Source organism: Maylandia zebra, linkage group LG22 (genome assembly GCF_041146795.1).
Source record: "Maylandia zebra isolate NMK-2024a linkage group LG22, Mzebra_GT3a, whole genome shotgun sequence".
In the NCBI taxonomy this organism is placed as follows: Eukaryota; Metazoa; Chordata; class Actinopteri; order Cichliformes; family Cichlidae; genus Maylandia; species Maylandia zebra.
In genome coordinates this window covers 20,377,566-20,403,998 of record NC_135187.1, presented here as the reverse complement: position 1 = coordinate 20,403,998, position 26,433 = coordinate 20,377,566, and the positions used below count along the sequence as shown (strand labels likewise).

The window sequence follows — 26,433 nt, the reverse complement described above, 5'->3', positions numbered from 1 at the left end:
TCTCAATAGCACTTTGGACTTTGACCTTTTCTGGCTTGAGGCATGCATGGCGCACATGATCATGCACAAATAGTCCGCATTGCTCTGTGCTTTGCATGTGTTCATTTCATATCAACAGCCTCTCTCATTTTATGACTCTTAAATGGGGGAAATTGAGCTCTGCAGTCGATTAACTGTAATTCTTTTGATGCTTGTGTGTATGCAATCCTAAGAAGCTTAAGCACAGGCAGGAATGTATTAAAAGCATAAGTGAATGTTTGACTATTAGACTGATACACTGCCTGTGCATACCAAATACATATACAGCTGCCCAGAATAAAATGCACATATTAGCAATGTTCCGATAATTTCAAAATAATCAAAATATTAAATGATCCTAAGACTTGTAAACCTCATGTATCAGTTCAAGATCACTTAATGCCTCCTGGAAAGTACAATGTGGTCGATTTAATTATGTAATTATTATAGGAATTTTATATAGCGTGTAGCTGACTCTGTCCCTCCATCCCCTCTCCTATCCACCCTCCTCTTCTTCCATTAACTACTGCAGTCAAGCATTTGCAAAATCCCTCTTTAACTGTATACAGGTGTAGAAAGTGCTCGGACCATGCTTGCCAAAACTGCGACTTAATTCACTCATTAAGTAAATGAACGTAGAGTCCTATTAGCGGAAATGTTTGTGCCTTTTTCATTTGCTGCATGTTAATCAAAGCGCTCTGTCATATTAGCACCCGCTGAATCTCATTCCTGTCTAATGAAGGCACCTCGCCTTCCCCTCCACTACCCCACCGCCGCTTCCCACATGAAAAACTCTCATTACCTTGCTATAAGACCTAAGAGCCAACACAGCCCTTGTTCTTAAAACAAAAAGACACCACTACCTGGCTATTACGGTAAAACTGTGATTTTTGATGCTACAACTTTGTTTAAATCCGAGGCCCTAGTTTTCCAAGTGCGGAAGAATACTGTATTTCTCCGTTCGCCATCTTGATGTTTGATTGCACTGGCGGAAGCAACATCTTCGGCGGCGCAGCAGCGGGTGTGGTTCGGACTTCTACGGGTGGTTCACCTAGCAGCCCTTCTCCTATTTTCAGCTAAGAGAAAGGGGATTTCTTTTCTCCTGACAAGAACCACGGAGGTGCCGCTCGATTCTGGTAAATATGCTACGCTTATTACCACTTTTATACAATATCGTACAGTGCGTCAGGTTATGGTTTAGCAAAGAAAATCGTCTTTGGCTAGGGAGGGGGCTCCGGTGGGGTTTTCTGATTTGGCTGGCAGCACAGCAGGTTTTGTACGGTGGCGCTTGGAACTACTTTTCATACGTCCTGGCTAGCTGTGCTTATCAAATCAGAAATTTAAAAATGGGAGCGTGCTTGAAAGTCGGGATTGTACTAATGGATTTGTTTGTGAAAAATAACGGCTATCAATATTGGTTGCTTCTCAGGACGGCTCATGCGCATTTTTAGACAGTGGTCAAATTCCTAAACAGTGTTTGTTTATGTTAGCTAACTAGCGGATAGGTTAGCTGCGCACGTTAGGCTAGCATAACGAGCTTTCAAGGTAAGCTAGCCAACCTGTTAGCTAATAGGGGTGGCTAATACACGCTAGTCCTTGAATTGTGTACAAATAAAATATATTTGGTGATTGGTGAGACCATCCATTTAGGGTTTTTTTTTTTTCTCGATTAGTTGTGATTAGCCAGCTTGTTACGCTTGTAGTTGGACCCACCATGAGAGGAGGAGTCATTGAAGTGATTGCGGGGCGGGGGGGGGGGGGTAGTTTCTCTCATTGGAAACCCAAGCTGCGAGGTCGGAACTTGGCCGTGGTAGGGGGAGGGGGAGAAATATGCCTTTGATGTTCTTTGCCGCTGAATGGTGAATTGTGTTCGTGCTGGCCTGGAAATACCCACCGCTTTACTCACTCGTTTGGAGGTGGAGGCTCGGCATTTCCCCTCAAAGCTAAGATAGCAAACCAAACAAGCATCTCGATCACTTATACAGGTAGAGCAGTAGACTGTGACTTTAATATTGAGTGGTCGCTGGAGAAACCCAGAGCTTGACGGTTTGGTTTTGCCAGAAATGAAGTTGAGTTTGAGTTGGTAGTTTTTCCTGAGTGTGCGAAACATTTTTTTTACAGGTATATCTGCTGTGCGGGCTGAGGGCAGGCAAGAACAATGGCTACCCAGTGTAAGTATGGAGAACTGATCATTTTCAAGACTTTTGTTTTAAGATCTCAGTATAAAGCTCATTTGAGAAAAGGAGAAGCATGACCAGATTTCACGGTATCTTAAATTATTTGTTTTTAGGTTTTTCTTTCATCTAGTTTTGTCTTTCAGTAAACTAAGTGTGTGTGTGTGTGTGTGTGTGTGTGTGTGTGTACACATATTTTAATTTGTAAAATATGTGTACACACACACGTAGAAAAATATTTGGTATACACATCCAGAAATGCATATACTATTATATATTGTACATATATTTATTAGTTTCAGATGTAGCCATTCTTGTATTTTGCTTGTTTACATTATTGTATTTTGCACAACTCTGTTGCTTGTGAAGCTCGCACACAAGAATTTCACTCACATGTGCTGTACCAATGTACCTGCACATGTGATGTGACAATAAAAGTGATTTGATTTGATTTAAATGCACCTTAAGTTGGTATGACGAGAAATGTTAAAATTACCAGCAAAGTACCCTAGAGTATCACATGTAGAGAGAGATATTTCTTTTTGGTTTCAGTTAAACAAATGTATACTTGTCAATTTAATTTTCCCGCTCTTTATTTTCCTACAACAAACTTCCATAAATAAGGTTGGTGAAAGATCTTATTTGAAAACTATGCTTAAAGTTGGTGAAGTAAATATTTTTTCTCATGTATTCCTTCTTGTGTCTCACTTTGTCCTTTTTTTGCACAGCTGATTTGATGGAGTTGGACATGGCAATAGGTGACAGCAAGGTTGTTGTAAGTCAGTGGCAGCAGCAGTCCTATCTGGACTCAGGCATTCAGTCTGGCGTCACAACCACAGCACCATCCCTGAGCGGTAAAGGGAACCCAGATGCTGAAGAGGATGATCCAACTCTTTATGACTGGGAGTTCAACCAGCCTTTCACTCCAGAGGCTACAGGTATGAGATACTAATGTAGGCACAGGAGCCAAAATATTATATCCACTCAAATGTTCACTCATTTGTACTCAGGAAATATGTTAGTCAATATGGTGAATGTAAGATAAAATGGAAACATAAAGACAAACAATTTTGAGAAGAGTCAAATGATGCTAAGACGGCTGTAGTGATCCTGAGTCATAAAGGCTTATCCTGTAGTGAGTACCAACAGACAATGATTCGAGGAAGGACCAACTACAAGCTCACGCTGTGGCAAGTCTGATTCATGCCAACTACAACTTGGAAATTACAGGACTTAAAGGATTATGAACTGTCTTGGTATCAGATATCAAAGGACACCTTCAGAGGTCTTTTGGTGTCCATGCCTGAGGCTCTGAGCTGGTTTGGTTATGTGGCATGTACTGTTAGGCACTGATTGGGTTTCGCGTGGTGCTTTTACTCTTGTGTATTGTGAAATTACTACTCTTTTAAAAAATTGATCAGGAATAAATTAATTTAATAAAAATTCATTTAAAATAAAAACGGCAGGCTTGATTGTACATGATTGAAATGCTAAAAGAAAAACTGTTCTTTATATTTCTGTAGCGTAATTGTATTGTAATTTTCCATTTCTGTCAGACATTGAGGGCTATGCCATGACCCGGGCCCAGCGTGTACGCGCTGCCATGTTCCCTGAGACTTTGGAGGAGGGCATCCAGATCCCACCTACTCAGCTGGATGCAGCCCATCCAACTGCTGTGCAGCGTCTTGCAGAGCCATCGCAAATGCTAAAGCATGCTGTAGTTAACCTCATTAACTATCAAGATGATGCTGAGCTGGCCACTCGTGCGATCCCTGAGCTCACTAAACTGCTTAATGATGAGGACCAGGTATGCTTAACATGTTAATAAAATCAGATGCCGACAAGGTAACTTCTGATATCGTTGTAGTTGGTAGCAATACAGCTGGCATCACTAACAAACATATTCTTTGTCCTAGGTTGTTGTGAATAAAGCAGCTGTAATGGTGCATCAGTTGTCAAAGAAAGAGGCATCTCGCCATGCCCTTATGCGTTCACCACAAATGGTTTCAGCAGTTGTTCGCGCCATGCAAAATAGTGGTGATGTGGAGACTGCTCGTTGTTCTGCTGGCACCTTACACAACCTTTCCCACCATCGAGAGGGTCTCCTTGCTATCTTCAAATCTGGAGGCATCCCTGCCCTGGTCAAGATGCTGAGGTAAGAAATGGGATTTTAGTGACAAAATCAAAATTGTAATATGTGCTGCAGCCAGCCCCTTCAACCTTTAGTACAGATTATGTAATGGAGAATGTCAATGAGACATTTGGTGACTAGAATACAGAACACCTGACTGAAGCAATTTCCACACTTGGCATTGCAGTCCTGAACTTTACAGACATTTACAGGTTGAGGTGCATGTGTGAATGCAAATGTAGTGGCATCAGATGTTAGGTCGTTAATCTACTATCTCCCTTGGACTTATTCTGTGCAATGTCCAGTTGTGCAAATGTGAGATTGGTAGAGGCTAGCTAATAGTTTAACAATGAGGTTTTCCAATTGTCAAATTAAGTACAGAGCATTTTTCTGTACTTTTATTCCTCTTGAAATTGAGTAAATGTTCAATTCACAGCTAGTAGGTTTTCTTTATACTTACTTACTTTTCTGCTTGATGTGTCCAACTTGCCTAATTTGATGTTTCTGGTCGCGTTTGCTATATGTGAGAAAAGACACTCTAGGATGGTGTTCCAGTGCCCAGTCCAGGATGTTCAGCATTGTATAGAACATTTCTTTAAATCTTTGGTTGCCCTTTATTATAATTTCCTGCTATTAAGGTATTGGCAAGTGCTTAATTCATCATTTATATAACATTACTCCTACTTAACATGGCATTTATAAATATACATATATTATGACTGATTAATAGCAGCGATTGCTGTATAGTGTACATTAACAGATGGGTAGTACTTGTATGTATCAGTACAATTACATCTGTATTTATAAATTACATTCTAAGGAGATGTAGTGATATATAAATGATGGATTTAGTGATCCCTAATACCTTACTAATGCTTAGTAGTGAGACATTACAAAGTGCTACCCAATGTGCTATGTAGTGCTGCTTTATAGCTTGTAATGTCTGCTTGGTATAGTTTTAGATGATTACTTCAGTCCTGTACGACTAAAGTTATTTGCAGAATATCTTTATTTTAAGATCATCTGTTCTCAGATGCTTGAGCTTTCCACAGTCTGCTGTGCAAGTCTGTACAATGCAACAGTGTGTTCTGCTGTAAGTCTTATCAATTATGACCAAGCAAATACACTGAAAATGTTGACACTATTATAATTTTCCATAACTATGTACAGTTTAGCACGCGTACTTTGATGTGGGCTAAACAGATTGACAAATGTTGGTTGTGTTACAATATAGCCAATCCAGACATTCACAACCAGACAAATTTCAAAAGAAAAGGTCCTGCAACTCAGTTGAAATGTCTGCCCTCCTTCCTTTCTTTTAGTGTTTGCGTTTCTTCATGAAAAGCCTAAACACACAGCCAAAACAGTTGGATCTCTGGCAAGTTACAGCCTGTTGGATGGCGCACATGTGTTTGAATTTGTTCCTGGAATCATATTACTAATGGTTTAAGTGAAAGATGGAGCAGTACATCAAGAAGAAAGGAACTGCCACCTTTTTGTAAAACTGCTGAATAAACTTGCATATAGGTACCATTTTAAAGTTTTTAGGGCTTTAATGGTTTGACCGTGAGGTTTTTATCCATTTTGCAGTGAGCATTTCTCTGTACTGCTTTTATTGCTCTTGAAATTATGTAAATGTTGCCTTGAGATTGGATGAGAGATGAGAACAGAAAGGGAAAAGTGATGTACTGGTTCAGTTCTCTTAAGTATCAGCATTAATTTGCAAATGGCTTTACAGTAGATGTGAGTCCTGGTAAAATAATGTTGTTGGTTTTTTTTTTTTTTGTTTTTTTTTGTGCTGAGTCATTTCCAATTGCTAAACTTAACTGGACAATTAATAGGCTTTGGAGACTTAATAAAACTGCTGTTGAATTGCACTATTAATGGTTGTATAATCTTTGGAAGTTATAGTTAAAAACAATTTTGATTATTCATAAAATGTAGTCTTGCATCTGTTGCTTATGCAAACAACTCAAAATGTGTAATGGCACTTGGTGTATCTTATTTTTTTCTTTTAATTTTTTTGTTTTTATTGGCATCTAAGCCGAGTCATAATGCCCTGTGTATGACAAACTTGCACTCTGTGTGTGTGAATGTGTGGCATGCTTGTTTGCATTTTACTGTTACGTAGATTCTTTAAAGATGAGTCAACTTTTCCATAACTACTTTTCCTTTATTTTCCCCTCCCCTTTAGTTCACCGGTGGACAGCGTTTTGTTCTATGCTATCACCACACTCCACAACCTGTTGTTGCATCAGGAAGGGGCAAAAATGGCAGTGCGCCTAGCTGGAGGATTGCAGAAGATGGTGGCACTGTTGTCCAACACTAATGTCAAGTTTCTGGCCATCACTACTGACTGCCTGCAGATCTTGGCATATGGCAATCAGGAAAGCAAGGTATTGGAGCTCTGACTAATTTATCAACTTGAGTACATTGTCTTCGTACTTGTCTGCTAAAACAACCAGCAGTTTGTATGCCAGTATAAACATAAACTTGTCTTTATTCTTAGCTGATCATTCTGGCCAGCGGTGGACCCCAGGCTCTGGTCAACATCATGAGGACTTTCACATATGAGAAACTGCTGTGGACCACAAGCAGGGTGCTCAAGGTTCTCTCAGTCTGCTCAAGCAACAAGCCTGCCATTGTAGAGGCTGGTATGTAAAAAATAAATACAAATTAAAAATGTATGCTGTATTTAAATCATTGCAGTACAACTGTGGGCATTATTACAGGTCTCGCTTGTTTACTGTTATGCTTTTCTTCAGTGCAGAAGGGCTTCTAATAGTAAAATGTTGTCTGACCTTGTTTGTAGGAGGCATGCAGGCTTTGGGACTTCATCTGACAGACCCCAGCCAGCGTCTGGTCCAGAACTGCCTCTGGACTCTGAGGAATCTTTCAGATGCTGCCACTAAACAGGTAAACATACAAGGGTCGCCTCCTTAAAAGAATCCCACTTAATGTAACTTCTTGAATAAAACTCATAAATTCTGATAGTCTACTTTATTTAGATGTCTTTTCTGTCCTGTCCTCTGCTCTCTAGGAGGGGATGGAAGGTCTCTTGGGCACTCTAGTCCAGCTGCTGGGCAGTGATGACATCAATGTCGTAACATGTGCCGCAGGCATCCTCTCCAACCTAACCTGCAACAATTATAGTAACAAACTCATGGTCTGTCAGGTAAGTAAACGCACAGCTTCTTAGAAAATATAAAAATGCTGTGGTGTGGAAATGAATTTAAAAAAGAAAAAATCTTTATCTGGCACTAACCCCCCCCCCCCTTATGTTAGGTTGGTGGCATTGAGGCTTTAGTGCGAACAGTACTTCGAGCTGGTGACAGAGAGGACATCACAGAGCCTGCGGTCTGTGCACTTCGTCACCTGACTTCCCGCCATCAGGATGCTGAGATGGCCCAGAATGCTGTTCGCCTTCACTATGGCCTGCCTGTGGTGGTCAAATTGCTGCACCCTCCATCCCACTGGCCTTTAATCAAGGTCGTTATTCCTTTACTTTTACATATTTCCAGATGACTGGTAAAATCACTCTCAGAATTCATGAAGATATATTCCAACTCTAAATATGCCAAATATTCCTTCCCTTATAGGCCACAGTTGGTCTGATTCGCAACCTGGCTCTCTGCCCAGCCAACCACAGTGCTTTGCGGGAGCAAGGCGCTATCCCTCGACTGGTACAGCTGCTTGTCAGAGCTCATCAGGACACCCAGAGGCGCACTAGCATGGGAGGCAACCAGCAGCAGTTTGTGGTGTGTAACAAGCTAGATGTTTTCTTTATCTGAACATCAAGAATGTGGTGTTTTTTTTTTTGTTTTTTTTTTCTCCCTTTCTCCCTTTCATCTCATGAAAACTTGAATCATACAGGAGGGTGTGCGCATGGAGGAAATAGTGGAAGGTTGCACAGGAGCTCTGCACATCTTGGCCCGAGATGTGCACAACAGAATCGTCATCAGAGGGCTCAACACCATTCCACTTTTTGTCCAGGTGAGGATAAAACCCCAACTTCCAGTTCCACGCCCAGTGTTTTGTTTTTAAAAATCAATCTTAAGTTTGTTTGTGACACTTAAAAATTTCCAAAATACTTATTTTGAACCTGATGCCAGATTAAATTTTTTTTAATTTAAAAAAAAAAGAGGGAAAAAAAAAAGCTGAGACAGGGGTTTTTTGTCGTTTGTTTTTTTTGTTGTTTGTTTTTTAACACTTATCATTGCTATAATCCCTTATTTCTGTCCCTATAGTCTCATTAGTTTGTTTGTTTTTTTGTTTTTTGCACCATTTGTCCACTACTTACACTAATTGTATTAACTATGTTGTTCATTGTCTGCTTTTGTTTTCAGTTGCTTTATTCTCCAGTGGAGAATATCCAGCGTGTGGCAGCAGGTGTGCTGTGTGAACTGGCCCAGGATAAAGAAGCTGCTGAGGCAATCGAAGCTGAAGGAGCCACTGCACCTCTCACTGAGCTGCTGCACTCCCGTAATGAGGGAGTTGGTGAGTGTGCAAGGAACAAAATACAAACTGTACACATTTTTGCTAGTGGTAGCTTGAAATCTCTGACTGTTGCTGTGCATTCTTCTTGTAGCAACCTATGCTGCAGCTGTCCTGTTCCGCATGTCTGAGGATAAGCCCCAGGACTACAAGAAACGCCTTTCTGTGGAACTGACCAGCTCTTTGTTCAGAACTGAGCCTATGGCCTGGAATGATGTACGTGCACATTAATATCTTTAACTTTTGCATTTTTCCCCATTGAAACAAGAAAATGAGGCAATTTATGATCAATTTGCCTTAATCTATTTTGCTGGTTTACCTCAAATTGTACAACTCAATTCTTAATCTTTCTATAGACCGGAGACCTGGGATTGGATATAGGTGCACAGGGAGACCCTCTTGCTTATAGGCAGGATGGTGAGTACTTCATTTTTGTCCATTTATGTGTTTATTTCTTATGTGCAGCTCTGTAAGTTGACTTAAAAAATTAATTGCACAACTTGCTGTGATAGCAATTTTTCTTCTTCCAAAACTTAATCTTATAATTGCAGCATGCATGTGCATATTGAAATTCTACTTGTACTATTTGCTTAACTAAAAATGTAATTGTTATTTCTAACCATTGGTTATTTCTAGAAATGCTTACCCAGTATTAGTGGCACTCAAACCTGGACTAAGAAAATAGTTTTTGTTCTTTGTTTGTTTTTTGTAAACAGACCAAAAGCAATAAGATTGCATAATAACTGTTCTTGTAAACGATCAAAAATGATTTGACCCCCCCGTTTCTGTTTTTTGCTTTTGTGCAATGCATATATGCTTGAGGTGTGTCAGTAAAATTTGAAGGGCAGAAAAGATAAAGTGCTTTGACAGAAGTTCAAAACAAGATTATTTAAATGCACAATTTAACAAGTGACACATGACACAAAAAGCTGATAAGAAACAAGGTGGCCTTAAAGTAGCATGAGATTTATCACACATACCCATGCTAGAGTATTGTTTGGACTGCTCATGCTGTTTGCAAATGATACTTAATCTCACTGAGAATTTTAAATAAAAAAAAAAAGGTGTGTGTATATAATCCCCTTGATAGGTGGTTGCCCAGCAGGTTGATGGCATCACATCTGGGGAATAAATCAGATGTTGTTTTGTATCTACAAAATAAAAATAAATTGCTTTTATAAGGTGTTACTGGTGCATAAATGCTTAAATTGGTCATTTTATCCCATTGCAGGGTCCTTGCTGGGCAGCATGATGCTGTAATATTTGATAGTTATAACTTGCGTTTGCTCAGCTCCTGATCTAACAAGAGTTGGTGGACAAAGAAATAAATACATTTTTAATGTATTATAAGATTTGCTTATGTCCCACAGTGCCATTTAACCACATCTACCAAATCGTGTTAAATAAGTTGTATAAAAGAGGGACGTGACCTCTGTGATGTCAGCCGCTGGTTTGTTAAGCCCCACTCTGCAGTAACTGAGTATTTATACAATTGCCAGGTGATAATTGAGGGTTATATCTGACTAAAGCTGCACGGTCTGCATATTCCAGACCAGGGAGCAACATAGTATTATAGGACCTATCTGTGGTTAAATCGCCTTATAGCTAAATAGTGTAACACAAACCTTAAATTAGTGTTTCACGTTTTAGCCGTTAAAATCTGCTTTGACGTGAGTGGGGAAACGAGGGGCTACCTTTAATTTGAGCCCTCTGTGACTAGTAAGTGTGTGTGGGTGGCACTGATCAGTCTTCAAAGTAAACAAGACACTATCAAGAACTTAATTGTTACTGCACTAATATTTAGATTTTTGGTTTGCAGACACTGCATAAAGGCTTTTATTAATTTGAAGTGTGACTATACACTACAACCCACAATTTTTTATTTTTATTTATTTTTAATGATCAAAATGATTTGTGCATCACTTCATCATTTGTTCAAGATCACATGCTGATATTTACCACTGTTGGCTGTTCATTTTGCTGTTTAAGAGTAAAACGACTAAACTGCAGTGTGTTTATACTTTGGACCCGTTATCACTTACTGTACTTTTCTCTTTTGCTTTTCAGATGCAGCCTACCGGGCCTACCCACCAGCTTACGGTCAGGATACCCTGTTAGACCCTATGATGGAAGGTGCTGACTACCATGCTGACACTCTGCCCGACCTGGGTCACCACACTGATCCATTGCCAGACCTCGGCCACACCCAGGACCTAATGGACAGCAACCAGCTGGCCTGGTTTGACACAGACCTGTAGAATTGGTAAGTTGGACTTGATTATCAGTTAGCAGTAAAGCTTCTTCTTATATCACCAGGACGATATTAATATATCATCTTTGTCCTATGCTTCTTTTTTTTGCAGTTGTATTCTGATAGAACCTGCATTGTGATTGGCCTGTATTTTCTGAAGCAGCATTATGATTGGCCTGTGTGTTAAAGGTAAAGAGAGGAGTAAGGGGTATTAGAAAGTGCCTGACACAAGAAAACTAAGATGGTTGCCACAGGAATGTTTAAGCAAGTTGAAAGTGTGTGTGTGTGTGTGGGGGGGTGGAGAAGGGTTAAAGGATCAGATGTGGAATCACTCATTGGAGGTCTTGGAGCAGGTTACCATTATGGATGAGTGCAACAGAGATGGATTTTAAAGTTTGAAACACAATTGTTTTAGCCTTGCCTGTATTATCAGTTTTTTTTTTTTTTTTTTTTTTTTTAAATTTTGTTTCTATTTTTCTTATACATTTTTTATTTCTTTTTTGTATTACTCATTCTGTTATGGTACTGACCCAGCTTGCCTTCACTAGCCATGTTCATTTCCTTTTCAATGCTAATCATTTGTAATTTTTTTTTTTTTTAAACGTATATTACATGTAGTGTTAAGTTATAGTGATATTATACAATGTTCCTTTGGTTTATGGTCGAATGTGTAGAACACTAATAATCAGTTGAATTGTACTCTGACTTAAAGTGTAACATTGTGTAGTTTTTTTTATAAGCTCGAAAATGGAGAATTATGCATTCTTTATGTGCTTGTTTAAGCATAAAATATGTCTGTGTCACAAATGTTCTAAAGAGGGATGCGGGTGAAATTGAGGGTGGGTTGGGGATAAATTTAGAGACAAGTGTTTTATATACAGTATCACTGGTAGGTTAACAACTATTTTGTATGCTATCATTGGTTGTCTGATAGAAAAGTTTAACGCTATCGTTGGTGGTCTTATAAAACCTGGTTTTATGTGCTATCAAAGGTAGCTAGGTTGATGAACAGTTGTAGTCCTGCTGTGCTTATTTTGGAGACGAGGTTGTGACACGGCTGAACAATAAAATTACATTTTATTTCAACTGGTGTCTGTTCAGTTTCTTTACTTAAAGTTTAGAGCATGTTTTTTGTCAATTGTTAAGACTACCATCGTCAAATGATGTCCGTTGGATAATCACAGTAATCAGCACTTATTTGCAAATGTGGTTTTTTTTTTTTTAAATTTTTAAATTTTTTTTTAGATGCAGATGTGCTAACGTCTGGCCCACATTGAATTTAAAGGTGCACTGTTATAAGCAGTACTATAGATTATCAAAAATCCCTTTTGAATGCACATTCATGAGAATTGAGGCTATTACCCTACTGTAGTATTAGTGGTTGCTAATATTGTTGGTTAAAGATGGTCCCTTTTTCATTAAAAGAGCTGAAATGAAGTTCTTTTTTTGTTTTTTTTCTCTCTCCCCCCTCTTGTGCGTTTCACTTGTTAGTTGGTATATAACACAATTGATGAGCTCATGTTGTCAGCCTGTAAAAGCAGCCCTCGCATATATTAAACGGCAAAGGTAGGACAGTTATCACAATAGAAACTCTTTTCACATGCAGCCAACAATTTTGTAAGAGCACTGATGAGTTGAAAAGCAAAGAAAACCAAAGTATCAATATAAACTGGTCACAGAGTAAGACATGACAAAGCCCTGCTCAGTGAGCAGTTTAAGGTGGATTATGGAGGAAAGATGTTTGAAGTTCACTTCTCAATAGGAAGGGTGATGCTTTCTGTGAGCTTTTGACACTGAAGAAAACTAACAAAGGAGCGACTTAATGGTCTGCTTTAGTGGTTTGAACATAGTTGTTAAAGAATAATGCACTGTGCTTTTTATACTCTGACTAAAGTCAGTGTTTTTTAAGTCTGTCTTTACGAACCCTGAAGTAGCCAAACGTTGAATTGAAATTGTATTGTAATGTGTATTCCATGTTAATGGAAATGTACTGATAGTGAGAACGTCTGAATCCTTGGGTGGGGTCATCTACATAATCAAAGGCTTAACTTCTGAAGTGGCAGCTGTGCTAAAGCTCCAACGCCCAAAAACAGGAAGAACCCAATCTACATATCAAATGTGCCCCTAGACAAAGCATGTGTATATACTGACTGCATCACCTAAAACTGGACAGATTATAAAGTTCCACTATATGTTTAATTCATAGTTCTCTCTTGTGAACGCTTAACTTTATTTATGTAGTGCATGTTTTCCTTATGAATTACATTTCAGCTGCAAAAATGTTCTCTATTATGTTACATTCCACTGATTAAAAAATGACAGTGGGCATCTTTTTAAATCATGAACACCAAGATAGCTCACTTGTACTTCCTGACCCTGCTGTGATTTGTGGGAACCTGTTGACATCAACTACAAAACACTTTATCAGCAAGATGAGTATACTGCCTGGACTGTGGATCTAAGCAGTGCTGCCAGTGACTTTGCAGAGCAAAGGCCAGAAATGTGAAGCTCTGACGGCTTTTGTCTTTGCTTTTCTAAAGGATTGAAACATCGTTAAATTTATATGTTGAAAATACGCACTCGTACTGTAATATGCGTGTGATATATGTAGACCCTGGCCCACTGAAAACGATTGATGAGTGAGCTTGTTATACGGCGACCACGTCCAGGCAGTCTGTGAGGACCTGTTAATGGGCGTCTTTCTTTTGTCCTATATGGTTACAAACATTACACTTGTCTTTGTTACTTTTGAGAGGCTAAATCTGTTTTGAGGTCATTACCTAAGCAACTTTGTCCATTTCACCGACCCCTGCTGTCTATGGTGCTGCTTGAAAGCTGGAGTGATGATATTGATATTAATTATTCCTATACAATGTTATTTTTTGCACTTACACACTGTGTGTGTCTGCATGTTTGTGTGACAGGGAGAGAGAAAATGTAACATAGCGTGTTTGCTCAGGTACTATGTGGCAGTAACAACCCAAAAAATCAGCCATGGGGTTTATTGCAGAGTTGTTAACCCTGTGACAATAATAGATCTAGTCAAGTGGCTCATAATGGCTTTGTCACTTGTTTTATGTTAAATGTTGATGCATTTTTTTAAACCACCACACTGGCTTTTTCCAACGTGCATATTAAGTAAATATAAAATATGAACAGAACAGAGACTTGTTCTTTTATAATTAATGGAGGTGGAACTCCAATCACATCATTTCTATTTACAAGTAACTTAAATTGACAAAAAAAAAAACATGGGAATGTTGAGCTGTCTCCAAGCTTTAATATCCCCCTGTTGTTCCAAAGGACATACGCACAGTTTACTGCGTAAGGTCCACATCAGCACACTGAGCAAGGTTGTAATTGCAGTACTCTGTGGAATTACACTCTTCAAGAAACATGATGCAGATAAGGAAGTTTGGAGCTCTGGTGTATCAGCTAAGTCTGCTCAGAGAGAGCACCCCCCCCACCTGGAAGCCTTCCAAAATGCTGCAGGCTCGATGCAAACTTTAACTCTGGTGGGAGTTAAAAGAAACTTTTAATTATCTCAGTTATCTTTAAGAACTATTTCAAGGCTTTCATTTTCAGTCTGGTATTTTGTAGTAGACAAGATGAAGCTGCTAATCTCTGATAATGCGTCTTAGAGTCTCTATCTGTTTATCTATTTTTTTATACTATATTAACTCTTATTTAAACTGCTTAAAAAACAACAACAAAACCAAGACCTGGTTGTATTAGCTGAAGTATACTGGATCTCCCCCCCGCCCCCCAGGTATAGTGCTCCCAAAAATCACTGGAGAGAGCTGTGGGAAACTTGACTCCAGTCACTCCTAGTCAGATCACAGCAAAGATCACAGCATTGTTACTTCAAAGCAAGCTCTGTTCGAGGCCCACACACAGACAAGTCGGGGCAGCGTGGCGCTTCATCTGGGACTCTGAGGAGCCTCTGCTCCTTCAAACTTCAGCCGGGAAAGTTTGCTGAGGGAATAAGTGAACCTTATTCCCTCAGCAGATGGAAGGACACAAGGAACCCATTGCTGTGAAGCTGTGGAGCCCACCAAGGGGACGCCTGTGCCCGGACCCTTCCCCCTCCATTGCCCTCTGCATTTCTCCAACCCACACACAGCAGTTACCTCTGAAAATTTGCTAAAAGTAATAAGTAGCTCTCTGATTATATAAGTCAGTTTCATCCAGTGTAATACAACAAGTTAACACTTTCATCTATTCCTAAAAGATACCTCAATTTTTCTCCACAATTTGACAATCATCCTTGTGGCCTTCAGGAGTCCAAAGTCAATTCAGTCATTCAGACTAGAGTGTTTTTGCACCACAAACCGGTTTATGTCCGACAATACTTTCAGGGACCGGCCTTTAAGGTGTCGCGGATAAATACAACAAAATAAAACCAGTACTGGTGATACCAAGATAGATAAAACCTGTCTTTGGATCAATAAATATTTCTTCTTTATTAAAAAATAGTATGGTTATTTCATTTTGTTAGTTAGTTTTGGGCTTAAAAAGTGTGAGTTTACCAGCGTTATCCAACTTCAAACACACACAGAAGGTCCTTTTTTAATTATTGAGTACCAAAAAGAATTAAAAAATAATAATAATTAAATAAATATTTAGATATGTTATTGATGAATAGAATTGGAAATAAGTTCTCAAATATTGTAAAAATGAAATTAATTCATATTTAATCATTTCTATATTTAATTAGTTATTTTCAATTTTAATTTATTAATGGCACATTTAGTATTTAATGATGTATTTATTTATATTCTTTTGGCACTTGTGGCCCTCCATACTGTTCACGCCTGCACTCAGCCCACTTTGATGGACCAACTCTGAGCCGCTAATCAGCCAGTCTGTCATCATTGGACTAATGCCTGGTACCTGCTGTGTCTCCTCTCTTGAGTCTTGTAATCAGTCTAAATCCTTGTGATGTCTGTTTTCAAAAAAATAAAATTTGGGGGTGGGGTGCATGTTGTCACTCTGTCAGCAAAATAAAAGGATTTATATGCTGAGAAGCCTAAGATATTGTGTATTTTTTTCCTGCATTTTAAAGTGTAGTCATAAGCACACCTTCCAGGTATCCGTGATGCAGAGAGTCAAGGTCAAAGGGATAACTTTAGGAGGAAGTATGTGAATTGTGCATGCTGTATAGAGAAGCTGAAGTATGTAATAATGATAAAGAGTGAGGGAATTGCAGACATAAACACTAAAGAGACTAAAGCATCCTGGGTAATTGTTAGTACAGAGTTGTATAGCTGCTGTGTGGATTGGTGAAATAAGGGGCGCGGGCTCTGGGGAAGACACTGGGCTCAGGGTACACAGGTATCCTCTTGAGACTCTGGATTAGCTGAACCCCTGCTGTGTAGACTAAGGTTTTCCACTTATAGTCTGCAGGAGGAAGGGCCAGGAGACTTCCCTTTGTTGGGACCTGTGTGTAGGATGCATAAGGCTGCTGCTCCACTCTGAGGGGAACACTGGAGCGAAGACAAGCTCTGGTGTCCTGAGCAGAGTCGTTGGAGAAAAGGACCACTGAACTGAACAGATAGCTCTGGGAGTCCAGAGAGCTTAGTGGTGCTGCAATGGTTGGCAGAAGAATGATGCATGTGTGGCCCTGCCAAGAGGTGACTTCTTTTTTGAAATTAAGACAAACACTGCATTTGGAAATCTACAGTTGCTGTTACAAGCAGCTTTATTAACTATGCAAAAAAATATCAATGAATTTTTTTTTTTAAAAAACAAAAAACAAAAACCCCCAACAAAAAAAAACAGGTTGGTTCGACTAAAAAGTTCAGTTAAGAAACAAGGAGACAGACAGAGGTTGCAGCACAGTGTGGAGCACTATTCAGTTACTACACTCTAATTCTGTGATCCCACTCTACTGCACACAATTCAGCTACTTCATTTACTTCAGTACTACTCCCAGAGAAGCTCCCAGGTAACCTACAAGGGACAGCATGACCAGGGTTAAAATATCACTGGCACAATCACTAAAATAACACAGAAAAAAAGGAAAAAGAAACAGTTAAAAAAAAATTCCAGTGGAAAATATTCGACACTTGACTGGAATTTCAAAAGAAACAACAGTTAGAATCATGCACAGCATTAACACAACAAACATGAAAAAAAAAATTGAATTTGAATTGCATTAATGCATCAAACATGTTCAATAATTAACAAACTCCCCATAGTTCAGGCAGCTACAGGTCAAGACTCCCGAGTGCTTTAACATTGATCTGTATAAATACAAACACAATGGTACGTTACTGACACTAGTTTGTCTTGTTTTTTTTCCTTAAAGTTTATGACATACCTTCAAGAAAATCATACAGCCCCCAAGTTATCAGTTAATCACCTATAGTGACTCATGTAGCCTTAGAAGAGACATTTACTGCACATAGCTTAGAGGACTGTGTTGAATCAACCCGTACGCTGAGCAAGACAAAAGCCTGCTACACCTGGTGGATGGCCTTTTGTTACCCAAGCACCTTCCCTTTAATACGCCCACTATTCTCAATCACTATTCTCCATAGGACATTCTAGGGAGCTGGGCATTCCCGTACACTACACATGCCATGTTCAAAACAATGGTTTACAATTCCCCTAATAATTATACTTTGTAACTTGTACAGTGAAGAACAAAAAAATATAGTAACACAACATAGTATTTACAATACAGTAAAATATGCCCGCTACCACAATGTCCAGCTAGCTTATCCTGCCTTTTCCTGAGAATTGTACCCACAATCCTCTGCATCAGGTACACATACATCAAGAGAGGCAGAGTTCAGGGCACAATCTTGAGAATGTAATGATTTCATAAGGGCAGAAAGATCTAAACACAGACTGGAGCAGTTCAAAGGATTTTTTACAACATGGAAATTTGGCAAAGGGGTTACCTTCAGAGCTACAAGGCTCACGGATGACGGGGCTGGCAGGGAAGAAATCCAAGGTTTCTGAATCAAAGTCGAATTAAGTCGAAGTGGGTACTGGGTAAATCCTACTGAGCAGACAACACACCAGGAGCTTCCTGGAGACGAGAAGTTGCCTGTTTTCTGTCCCTGTCCTAGCTTCAAACGTGACCGCTAGAGAGGGCAGAACAACCTAGTGAAAATCAAGGGGAGAAACTGTTTCTTAAATATTCCAGGTGAGTGGTTTGCTGGTAACCGCAAATCCAGAGGCATCTACAAATGACTGAGCACAGAAGAGGAGAGATGTAGGGAGGGAGAAACAGAGGGTGGGGAGAAGGATTACAACCAAAAACCTCGAGCATCATGCATGAATGCTGGTACAGATGTTGCATAACTGCCATGTGGGGTGGCGTAATAAGAGGCACTGGGTCTGGGGAAGGCTGTGGGCTCAGGGTAAGTAGGCATCGTCTTGATGGGGTGAACAGCTCCACATCCAAAATAACCTCTGCCATCAGCTAAGTAGATGGGGGAAGTTACAGCTGCAGTTTTTAGGGCGAGAGACTCCCGAGAGTCGCAGCTGAAGCTTCTCTTTGTTCCAGCTTGTTTGGACGGTGTATAATAAGGCGGCTGTTCCACTCTGAGAGGAACACCAGAGAGAGGAGAAGCTCCGGGGTTCTGAGCAGAGTGTTCATCAGTTTTTAGGAGGGAATCAATGGAGAAAGGACCTCTGAACTTCACCTCACGCTGGATACGAGCAGATCTGCGAGCTTCAAGTTCATGGGAGCTGGGAGTTGCGCAATGCTGCGATTGTTTGCTCAGATTCTCCTTTTGCATCTTGCAGGCCAGATCGGGGAAGAGCTGCAGGATGCCTCTAAAGTGCCGGCGCATCATCTTCGCTGTGATCTGAGTCAAGTCCAACTTCCAGTAGTTTCTCTTACTATTGAGTGAATATGGCACAATTGGAACCTGAAAAAAATATCTCAGTCAACTGAACAGAAACTTGCTTCTCGAAGTAGTTCTTACAACATCATTTATTAAATATGTAAAATCTTACCTTGACAAAACATTTGTTTGTTGATAAACAAACTCTGACGTTGTTCTCAATAGATTTTTGATCCTCAGAGAAGAACAGGGTCAGCTTGTCCATCAGCTGCACATACATCACAATGCAGGTTAGTGCTTGACATGTGAAAGACATTACTGTTGAGCATAGCAATTTCAAATCCCCACTATCTTATGTTTTTAGATTCTCCTCATGAGGTATTTAGAAAAAAAATGACCTTTCCTGTCTGACTGATTGGGAGGGAAAAAAAGCCAATCCACGACCTCTCGTCTGTTTTATTTACATGCAGCTTTATTGCTACTCTTTGCCTATTTCCAGTTCTACTTTCATTTTGAAGCAAACAAATTTCTGGTCTAGTTTCTTGCCATTGCACTCTCTTTTTTATAGCATTTCCTACTGCTGGTTGCAAGCAACCACCCTTCTGTTTCCTGCTTACATCAGCACACACAGGCCGTGTACAGCAGCAATCAACATGATAGCGAAGAAAAAAAGGGTGCAGAGTGCAAATAGCTTTGTAATTCTGAATCTTTGTTACCTGAGTAAAGGTGAGCATCTTGTCTGGAGCATCATGAAGAACAATGGCAATCTTAGCCAGGTAGGTGGTGGTGTTGCTGAGCAGAGCCTTCTGAGCACTGCTGGCCGGATCCGAGAGAGACAACGGACTGCCCAAGTTCCCTGTCTGGTTCTCCATCTCGTTTGCTGGAGAGTAAAGCTCTGCACAGGAGAGTGTTGTCGCAGTCCTCACTTGGTGATGATGTGTCCCTGAAGTGGTCAGCCCAGGCTATATGTCTTGCTGGAACAATTCATTAGGGTGTTCCTGACGATCGCCTTTTCATGTGAAGATGAGTCGTTAATGTTGGAGGAGCAGCCACTGCGGTAATCCTAAATGTGAATAAGGCCATCAGGTTGTCCATGTTCATGCTTTAGGAGATTTCTTAATTTTCTTACTGATTTGAGGCCTTCTTGTTCAAGACATCAAGTAGAGACCGTCTATGATGGATGTTTGAATCAAAGTTTGCTGAAGGCTACATCTTTAGAGGCTTAAACAACCCTCCTCGTTAACAAATATAAAAATCACTGGAAGACCGAGGCTGTGTGGGTGAGGTGATATCGCTGTCACTGCTATTCATTAGTTAAAATGGCTCACTATCACAAACAGTGTGTCTAATTTGAATGTGACTAGAAAGAGTATAAAGTTACATTCCAGCGGTTTACGACTCGGGTGGGAAGAAAGTCTGGGCCTCTGACACATTTAGGTCAGTGCACTCAAAAGATTTCTTCAGCACTAACAGTTTTTATTTCTACATGAATTCATGTTAGATGACAAAGATTATGTTAACGCTATTAAATAACTTTTCTTAATACTAATAATTATAACAGTCATCTGCTTATCCCTATTGTCACTGTGTGAGAGGGGTGCTTCTTCCAGGGCAGTTTCCATACCTTTACAGAGCCGAGACAAGGAGACAGACAACATTTCACACTATTTTTCACAAATCTTGAATTAACAAATAACCTATTATACATGTCAACACAACACAGACTGCCTTAAGGTTTTAACCTGGAACCTTCCCAACATGTGGCAACAGTGCTAAATGGTGCACTGCTGTGCAATCCATTCAATTTATTATCTTTGACATTTAGAATATTATCTAATATAATATTTCTCTCTCCTCCTGTCATTGTCCCCAAACCTCATCACCATAGAGACTACACCATAGAAACAAAAGTTAAAACAAATTAAACATTCAAAATTCACAAAGAAAGACTCATAATACCCCGAACTACACCTAAATAAATTAAAGGTGGAGTATTAAAAATTATGTTACAGTCAGTAGATGCAGACTGTGTGGAGTGGAGAATAGAGGACGCAAATACAGACAAAACAAAGTGTAGAAACAAACTTAAAATTAACTGAAAGCAAGCCATTTATTAAAGGCTGGTTTTAGCTGCATGAAACAAGTTGCAAAGGCAAAACTAAACACTTAGTTCACCCAGTTTAGGTTAAGGCTAAACATAAAAAACCATGAACATGGAAATCCTGACAGGAAAAACCTGAAATGTGACGACTTAGCATGAATACATGAAAACCCTGGAGAGCATGGCAGAATAGCAGGACAAACAGACAAGGACTAAATACACACATTTAGGTGATCAGGGGAAGTGGAAAGACACGGTGGAAAAAGCTGATTAGCTTGAACATAATGATGCCACAGTGGAAGTGAAACTAGAAACTGAACATGGAAACACCAGATTCTTCACAATAAAACAGGAAACATAATGAGAGGCAGACAACATGGAACACGCAGACATGAAACACATGGCAGACTAAAACATGCACTATAAACACACAGAGGAAACAACGGTACTGGAGATGAGACAGACATACAGTAACCAAAACAGAACATAGCTGCGGAAAAACACACATGACGGGCGGAAAGGAGCACGAGGGAAAACATGTAAACAAGAGGAGAAGATGGGAGACAACGACATTACTGAAACACATGAAGGGCACGGAAGACAAACACAAGGGGTGAAGACACAAGGAGAATCTAATAGATAATAAAGTATAACAGGGCAAGGAAGGCAAAATAGAAATGAGCTTAGATTACTAAATGAGACTTATACATAAACAATGAATATCAAAATATAAGAAAACGTAATACACTGGGTCAAATGACCCAGGACCGTGACACAGTCTAAGTTTGTGTTAATATGATTTAATAATTGATCAACACAGTGATTTACTTGGCCTTTCAGAGACCTTGTAATAGCTGGATGAATATATGTTAGTTGAAATTAATCAACACCCCAGAAACAGCACTAATAAAGGTTACAAATTATATTCCTATGGGCTTTAACAGTGGACTCAACTTTGTGCTCGTCCTGTTAGACCTCAGTGCAGCACTTGATTCCACCAATCACAAAGATTTGGTGCAGCGATTAGGACACACTGTGGGTGTTAAAAGAAATGTGGTAGTCACAAAGTTCCCCAGAGTTTTGTCCTTTTTAGCTTCTTTCTGTTATTGCTATAATAAATAAAGCTACATTTAATTGAATATGGTAAAAGTAGCTCCTGGATAAACATTTTCACCTAAATTCAGATCTAAATTCAGTGTATATTTATTCAAATTAACCACAATCAGCACCTTGGCTGGGTTGTGTGGACAAGGATGTATGACTATGAAATACCTGAAACAATGACCTCAGGTTATACCAGTGAAGATGAGTCTGTCTTAAAAACCTTCTTTGTTATTAATAAAGGAATAACTCTAAGAAATGTCATGAATTAGTCAGCTGAGAATTTGCACTTTGTATTAGTAGAAACCCTTTTTTATTGCTCTTTCACAACAGAAGGACATATTTTATTGCCTCTTATTGTTTCCCCCAATGCTTCAGTCCCTCTCTGAATAACTGTATCAGAATTGGTCTGTGTATGATGCTGTATGATGTGTAAGCTTGTTTTCTCCAAATTATCTTTTTTATCTTTTCTAAAATACATGTGGAAATCTTGAGGGTCAGCAGGGTTTTACAGATCCCTTGGTGAGTCTGTTCCTTGGACCAGACCCCAGAGCAGCTGAATAGCACACCTTTAATCAGAGACAAGTGAAAACACATGGGTCAGGGTTGCAGCCTTACAACCATCCACCAGAGTAAAGCTGTAATCCTGCTTTCAGTGCAGGTTATGGGTGGAGGAATCTGAAAAGGGGTCGTTGATTTAAATAACGACTGTGGAGCAAAAGGCTGCTGGTTTGACTTTAAATGAGAGGTGCAGTAAATTGTACTGTTAGCATGTGAATAGATTGCTTATTGGTTTGACAACTTTACTCGATTATGTATTCTGTGTAATTGAACCACCAGCGTGCATGTGGTGTGTCTCAAATCAACTTTAGAAACTAAACTAAGTGTAAGGGGAAACGACTATAGGTGAGGGGAAGATTTTCTGAAATTAACCTTCAGCTGCTGGAAGGCTGTTCCTCTACGTTGAAACAACTTTCAAAGTGAGTTCTGTGCTGCTAGGTTTGTATTTAATTAAAAGGTTGGCTACTTCTGAGGCGACGCAACGTGGCGAAGACAAAAAGAGTGTTACAATCTAACCAGAGCATTTCAATGCAGTTTCTGTTCACAATTTAATTTACTCAACACATTTTTGCCAGGTTTTAAGTTCATGTTACTGGACACTTAAGTCATAGCAAAATTAAACATTCCTCAAAACAAGACAAATTACTTCAAGTTAGTTTTTTCTTATCAAGAAGAATTTGAGTTATTTGCACAATTTCAGTGTTACACTAATGGCAAAAAATTGTGTTTTCCTTTTAGTCTAATTTTGCTGATTTGGTTGAGGTCTGAAGTTTTAACAGTTCTGTAAATGAAAAGTTTAATATTAAATGTTTATGAATGTTTCAATGAAGTTTAATAAACTTCATTGAAACATTCAGCATGGAGCCAGACTCCAGCACTTGTGGACCTGGTTTATCATCTTATAAAAACATGCTCATTTGCCTGAAGTTGTCCACCCTGAAATCCCCTTTTTGTTCCAGAGCTGACCGCTTCAGGTGCAAACTGGTAAAGTTTATGACGACACTGAAAGGGACTCGACTTGACTCTCCAAAGAAGATGCAGGACAAAGATGAGAAGTCTGGAGATGACAAATCTCTGACTGATCTATCTAACCCTCTGAGTGCGTTCTGTAGCAAAAATACCACTTACCTGGCTAAGCTTGCCATCCTTCTCCAGTATTCTCCACATAAGATGCTGACTTTTACTCAGGTAAGAAATAAGTGTGGTGTTTATTGTTGCTGCTGTTATGATAAATGCAAACACCCAATATGAAACACAAGTTTCCATTTTAAAGCCTTCCACTTGATGTTCTTATAGATGAAAAACAAGATTTCAGTGATTGATAAGGATGAAAGGAATGCTTACAACAACATCAGTTGGTATTTAACAGGTTACAAATGTTTCATCAAGGTAAGCATCTTTTCCAAAATTTATTTAAATCAAACACACAAAGGGCTGTAAATATAACTCGTGTACTGTTTGCTTTTCAGATTCTAGTTCCGGGCACAATGAATCGTGAGCTTGTGTACTGGATGCTGGACTGCAGGGAGATAACAACAGAGATGGTGCATGAACACTTCTTGGAAATTCTCCATCTCTTCCCTGTTCTGGTCTCCAGACTGGAGACCAAGAACCTGAGCTGTCCGCCTAGGCCTCTCCACTCTCTAGAGCCCGCACCACGCAGTACTGCTCAGATCAAACCTGAGGTGAAGTTTAATGGCCCTTTCTCTATTGACTCAATCCTGAAGAGAGACTTCACCTCTGCTCAAGCCTACACTCCCACACTCAGTCTGCCAGTCCGGGTGGAGCACTTTACTCAGCCTACACAGCGACTAACTGGGACAAAAAGGTGCTTCGGCTGGGACACAGATCAGCATCTCATCCTACAAGCTTCAGCTGGATGTTCTCCTGTCTGCACAGGAGGGGGCAGCACACACCACTGGGCCACTGCTGATGGAACTACTACACCCGTCAAACGGATACCTGTGTATTCTGTTCCCTCGCTCCAGGTTCACCCGGGAGCTGTCCCTTTGTTTACCAGCCCGCAGAGCAGTGGCCTCACTTACGCCCTTCCAGCACTTACCCCCGGTGTTCCCCGTTTTTGATAGTTAAAAAAAATCTTCCTATTAAAATACACTTTCATGTTTTGAAGGGGATATGCTAGTTTTATTGGAAAAAACAGAAATATGGCTTTATATCAAAGTGGGCATGTAGTTTAATGTCGAGTGTTTGTAATATGTCTTTATTTTTGGCTGTAGACTTTTTAGTTGTAGATAATTGATGGTTTAGGGAAAATACTGATGTTTCCTGGAGTTAAAAAAAAAAAAATATTGTGGCTTATCACGGTTTTTTGTGATTGCGGCCACTACGTTTTATACATGTCTGAAGTCACTACAGACTGACCACAAGGGGGCAGTAGAGTTTTACTTTGAACTCCCAAACGCACTACCTTGTATTAAAATCAACACAATTAAGTGGGGGTTTTTTTTTTTTTTTATACCTATATATTTGTCCATTTTGTGGTGTTTAATGCAGTTTTGCTGACCATTACAACAGTCTTTATTACACTACAGAAGATATTCTAACAGAATGCATAGACAATGCTTTGTTAGGTTGTGAAAAATTTAATGTCTGTAAGTGGGGAAAAATCTAGATACAATTAATCATGCAAGATATCAGGTCTTTCATTTGTTCCCAGAGGTTGCAGAGTTGGTTGAGTTGGGCAAATATGCAGCGCATGAAATCTGTTTGCTTTTCTATTTTCAGCACACATGACCTGCACCTTGCTGAACCATAACCTAGCCGGCAATGTGATTAGCATGGTTAACACTGGAGGTTGCTAGAGTAGTATGCTTTGAAATGTTTTCGTTTTTTTGTTTTTTTTTAAGAGAGGGAAAAAGACCATAACGTGAAAGCATGTGCCCTGTGCAGTCATGTCAGTAGCCAGCAATCAGGTCACTGAGGTCTGGGACTGAGAAGCTCTCCTTTAGCCGAGCGCATGCTTAGGTCAGTTTGGACTTGTGAATTAGCGTCCACGTCAGGCAAGAGTTCTGGAATGGGCCAAAAGGGCAGGTGCAGCCCCTTGCATCTGCACTCTGAAAATGCATTACATTGCAGCAGGTGTCCATGTGTCAGATGTCAAGCTTTCTACCTTTTAATGGAGGGAACTTGAGAAAAACAGTGTTTCGGTCACAAATCACCGAAACATAATGCAAGCAGCTTGCATACTTTTCAGTGCGGTAAGGAAAGAGATCCACCCTTTGCCATTATTCACCCTGACCCTGCAGCTTCAAACAGGCTGTGGGCTGCAGAGTGGATTTTAGTTCAGACATGTACAATAGAACATAAAAAGCAAAGAATCAGGGATTATGAGTGTCCTACTCTACATTGTTTTGACACAAACCGTGCAGTACAAATGCTCAAGGGTACACAATCCTTGTACTAGTGATTGAAACTGAAGGTCAAGCAGGACAGTATTTCAGTCTCCACCACCATGTCCTACTGTAAGGACACCAAGTCGTGCAGATTATGCAAGTCATGAGCCCAGGCAGGACGGGTGCTGCGTGACCCTCTCAAACGCGATGCTTCCAAACAGCTTTTTTTGGGAACAGGTGAAGCGTGACTGTAAAAGGATGTGCAAGCAGTTGAGATTGCCAGAAATGTTTTGAGTTTTAACTGAAGAAAGCCCACATGGAACCGTGAAGGTGGTGTTTTTATTTCGACATTTAGGTTTTTGCTGTAAACTATGACGGAACGCAAGAATTGTGCAGATTCCTGACACAGCAAACATTTAATATCAGGTCAACAATAAAAAACTGCAT

The 26,433-nt window shown here is 39.8% G+C and overlaps 2 protein-coding genes across 4 annotated transcripts; both read left to right on the top strand.

Annotated features, from left to right (window-relative positions):
- The first annotated feature begins 863 nt into the window (after nucleotides 1-863).
- Nucleotides 864-12,154, top strand: LOC101475823 (catenin beta-1). Of its 2 annotated transcripts, XM_004547972.6 has the most exons (17): nucleotides 864-1,154; nucleotides 2,140-2,189; nucleotides 2,921-3,130; nucleotides 3,749-3,999; nucleotides 4,109-4,347; nucleotides 6,518-6,719; nucleotides 6,833-6,977; nucleotides 7,136-7,239; nucleotides 7,364-7,498; nucleotides 7,609-7,812; nucleotides 7,923-8,081; nucleotides 8,197-8,316; nucleotides 8,670-8,820; nucleotides 8,912-9,033; nucleotides 9,174-9,234; nucleotides 10,885-11,080; nucleotides 11,181-12,154. In XM_004547972.6, the coding sequence occupies exons 2-16, from the start codon at nucleotides 2,177-2,179 to the stop codon at nucleotides 11,073-11,075; spliced, it is 2,307 nt and encodes a 768-aa protein (XP_004548029.1). In that variant the 5' UTR covers nucleotides 864-1,154; nucleotides 2,140-2,176; the 3' UTR covers nucleotides 11,076-11,080; nucleotides 11,181-12,154. The 2 variants fall into 2 exon arrangements, with proteins under 2 accessions (XP_004548029.1, XP_076735219.1); XM_076879104.1 differs by lacking the exons at nucleotides 864-1,154; nucleotides 2,140-2,189 and adding an exon at nucleotides 2,209-2,816.
- Nucleotides 12,155-22,663: 10,509 nt separating this feature from the next.
- On the top strand, nucleotides 22,664-25,309 carry si:rp71-45k5.2 (uncharacterized). 2 transcript variants are annotated; one of them, XM_076879103.1, is made up of 5 exons: nucleotides 22,664-22,820; nucleotides 22,945-23,052; nucleotides 23,593-23,821; nucleotides 23,930-24,022; nucleotides 24,103-25,283. In XM_076879103.1, the coding sequence occupies exons 3-5, from the start codon at nucleotides 23,627-23,629 to the stop codon at nucleotides 24,715-24,717; spliced, it is 903 nt and encodes a 300-aa protein (XP_076735218.1). In that variant the 5' UTR covers nucleotides 22,664-22,820; nucleotides 22,945-23,052; nucleotides 23,593-23,626; the 3' UTR covers nucleotides 24,718-25,283. The 2 variants fall into 2 exon arrangements, with proteins under 2 accessions (XP_076735218.1, XP_004548032.2); XM_004547975.3 differs by lacking the exon at nucleotides 22,945-23,052 and having other exon boundaries at nucleotides 22,670-22,820; nucleotides 24,103-25,309.
- Nucleotides 25,310-26,433: the final 1,124 nt, after the last annotated feature.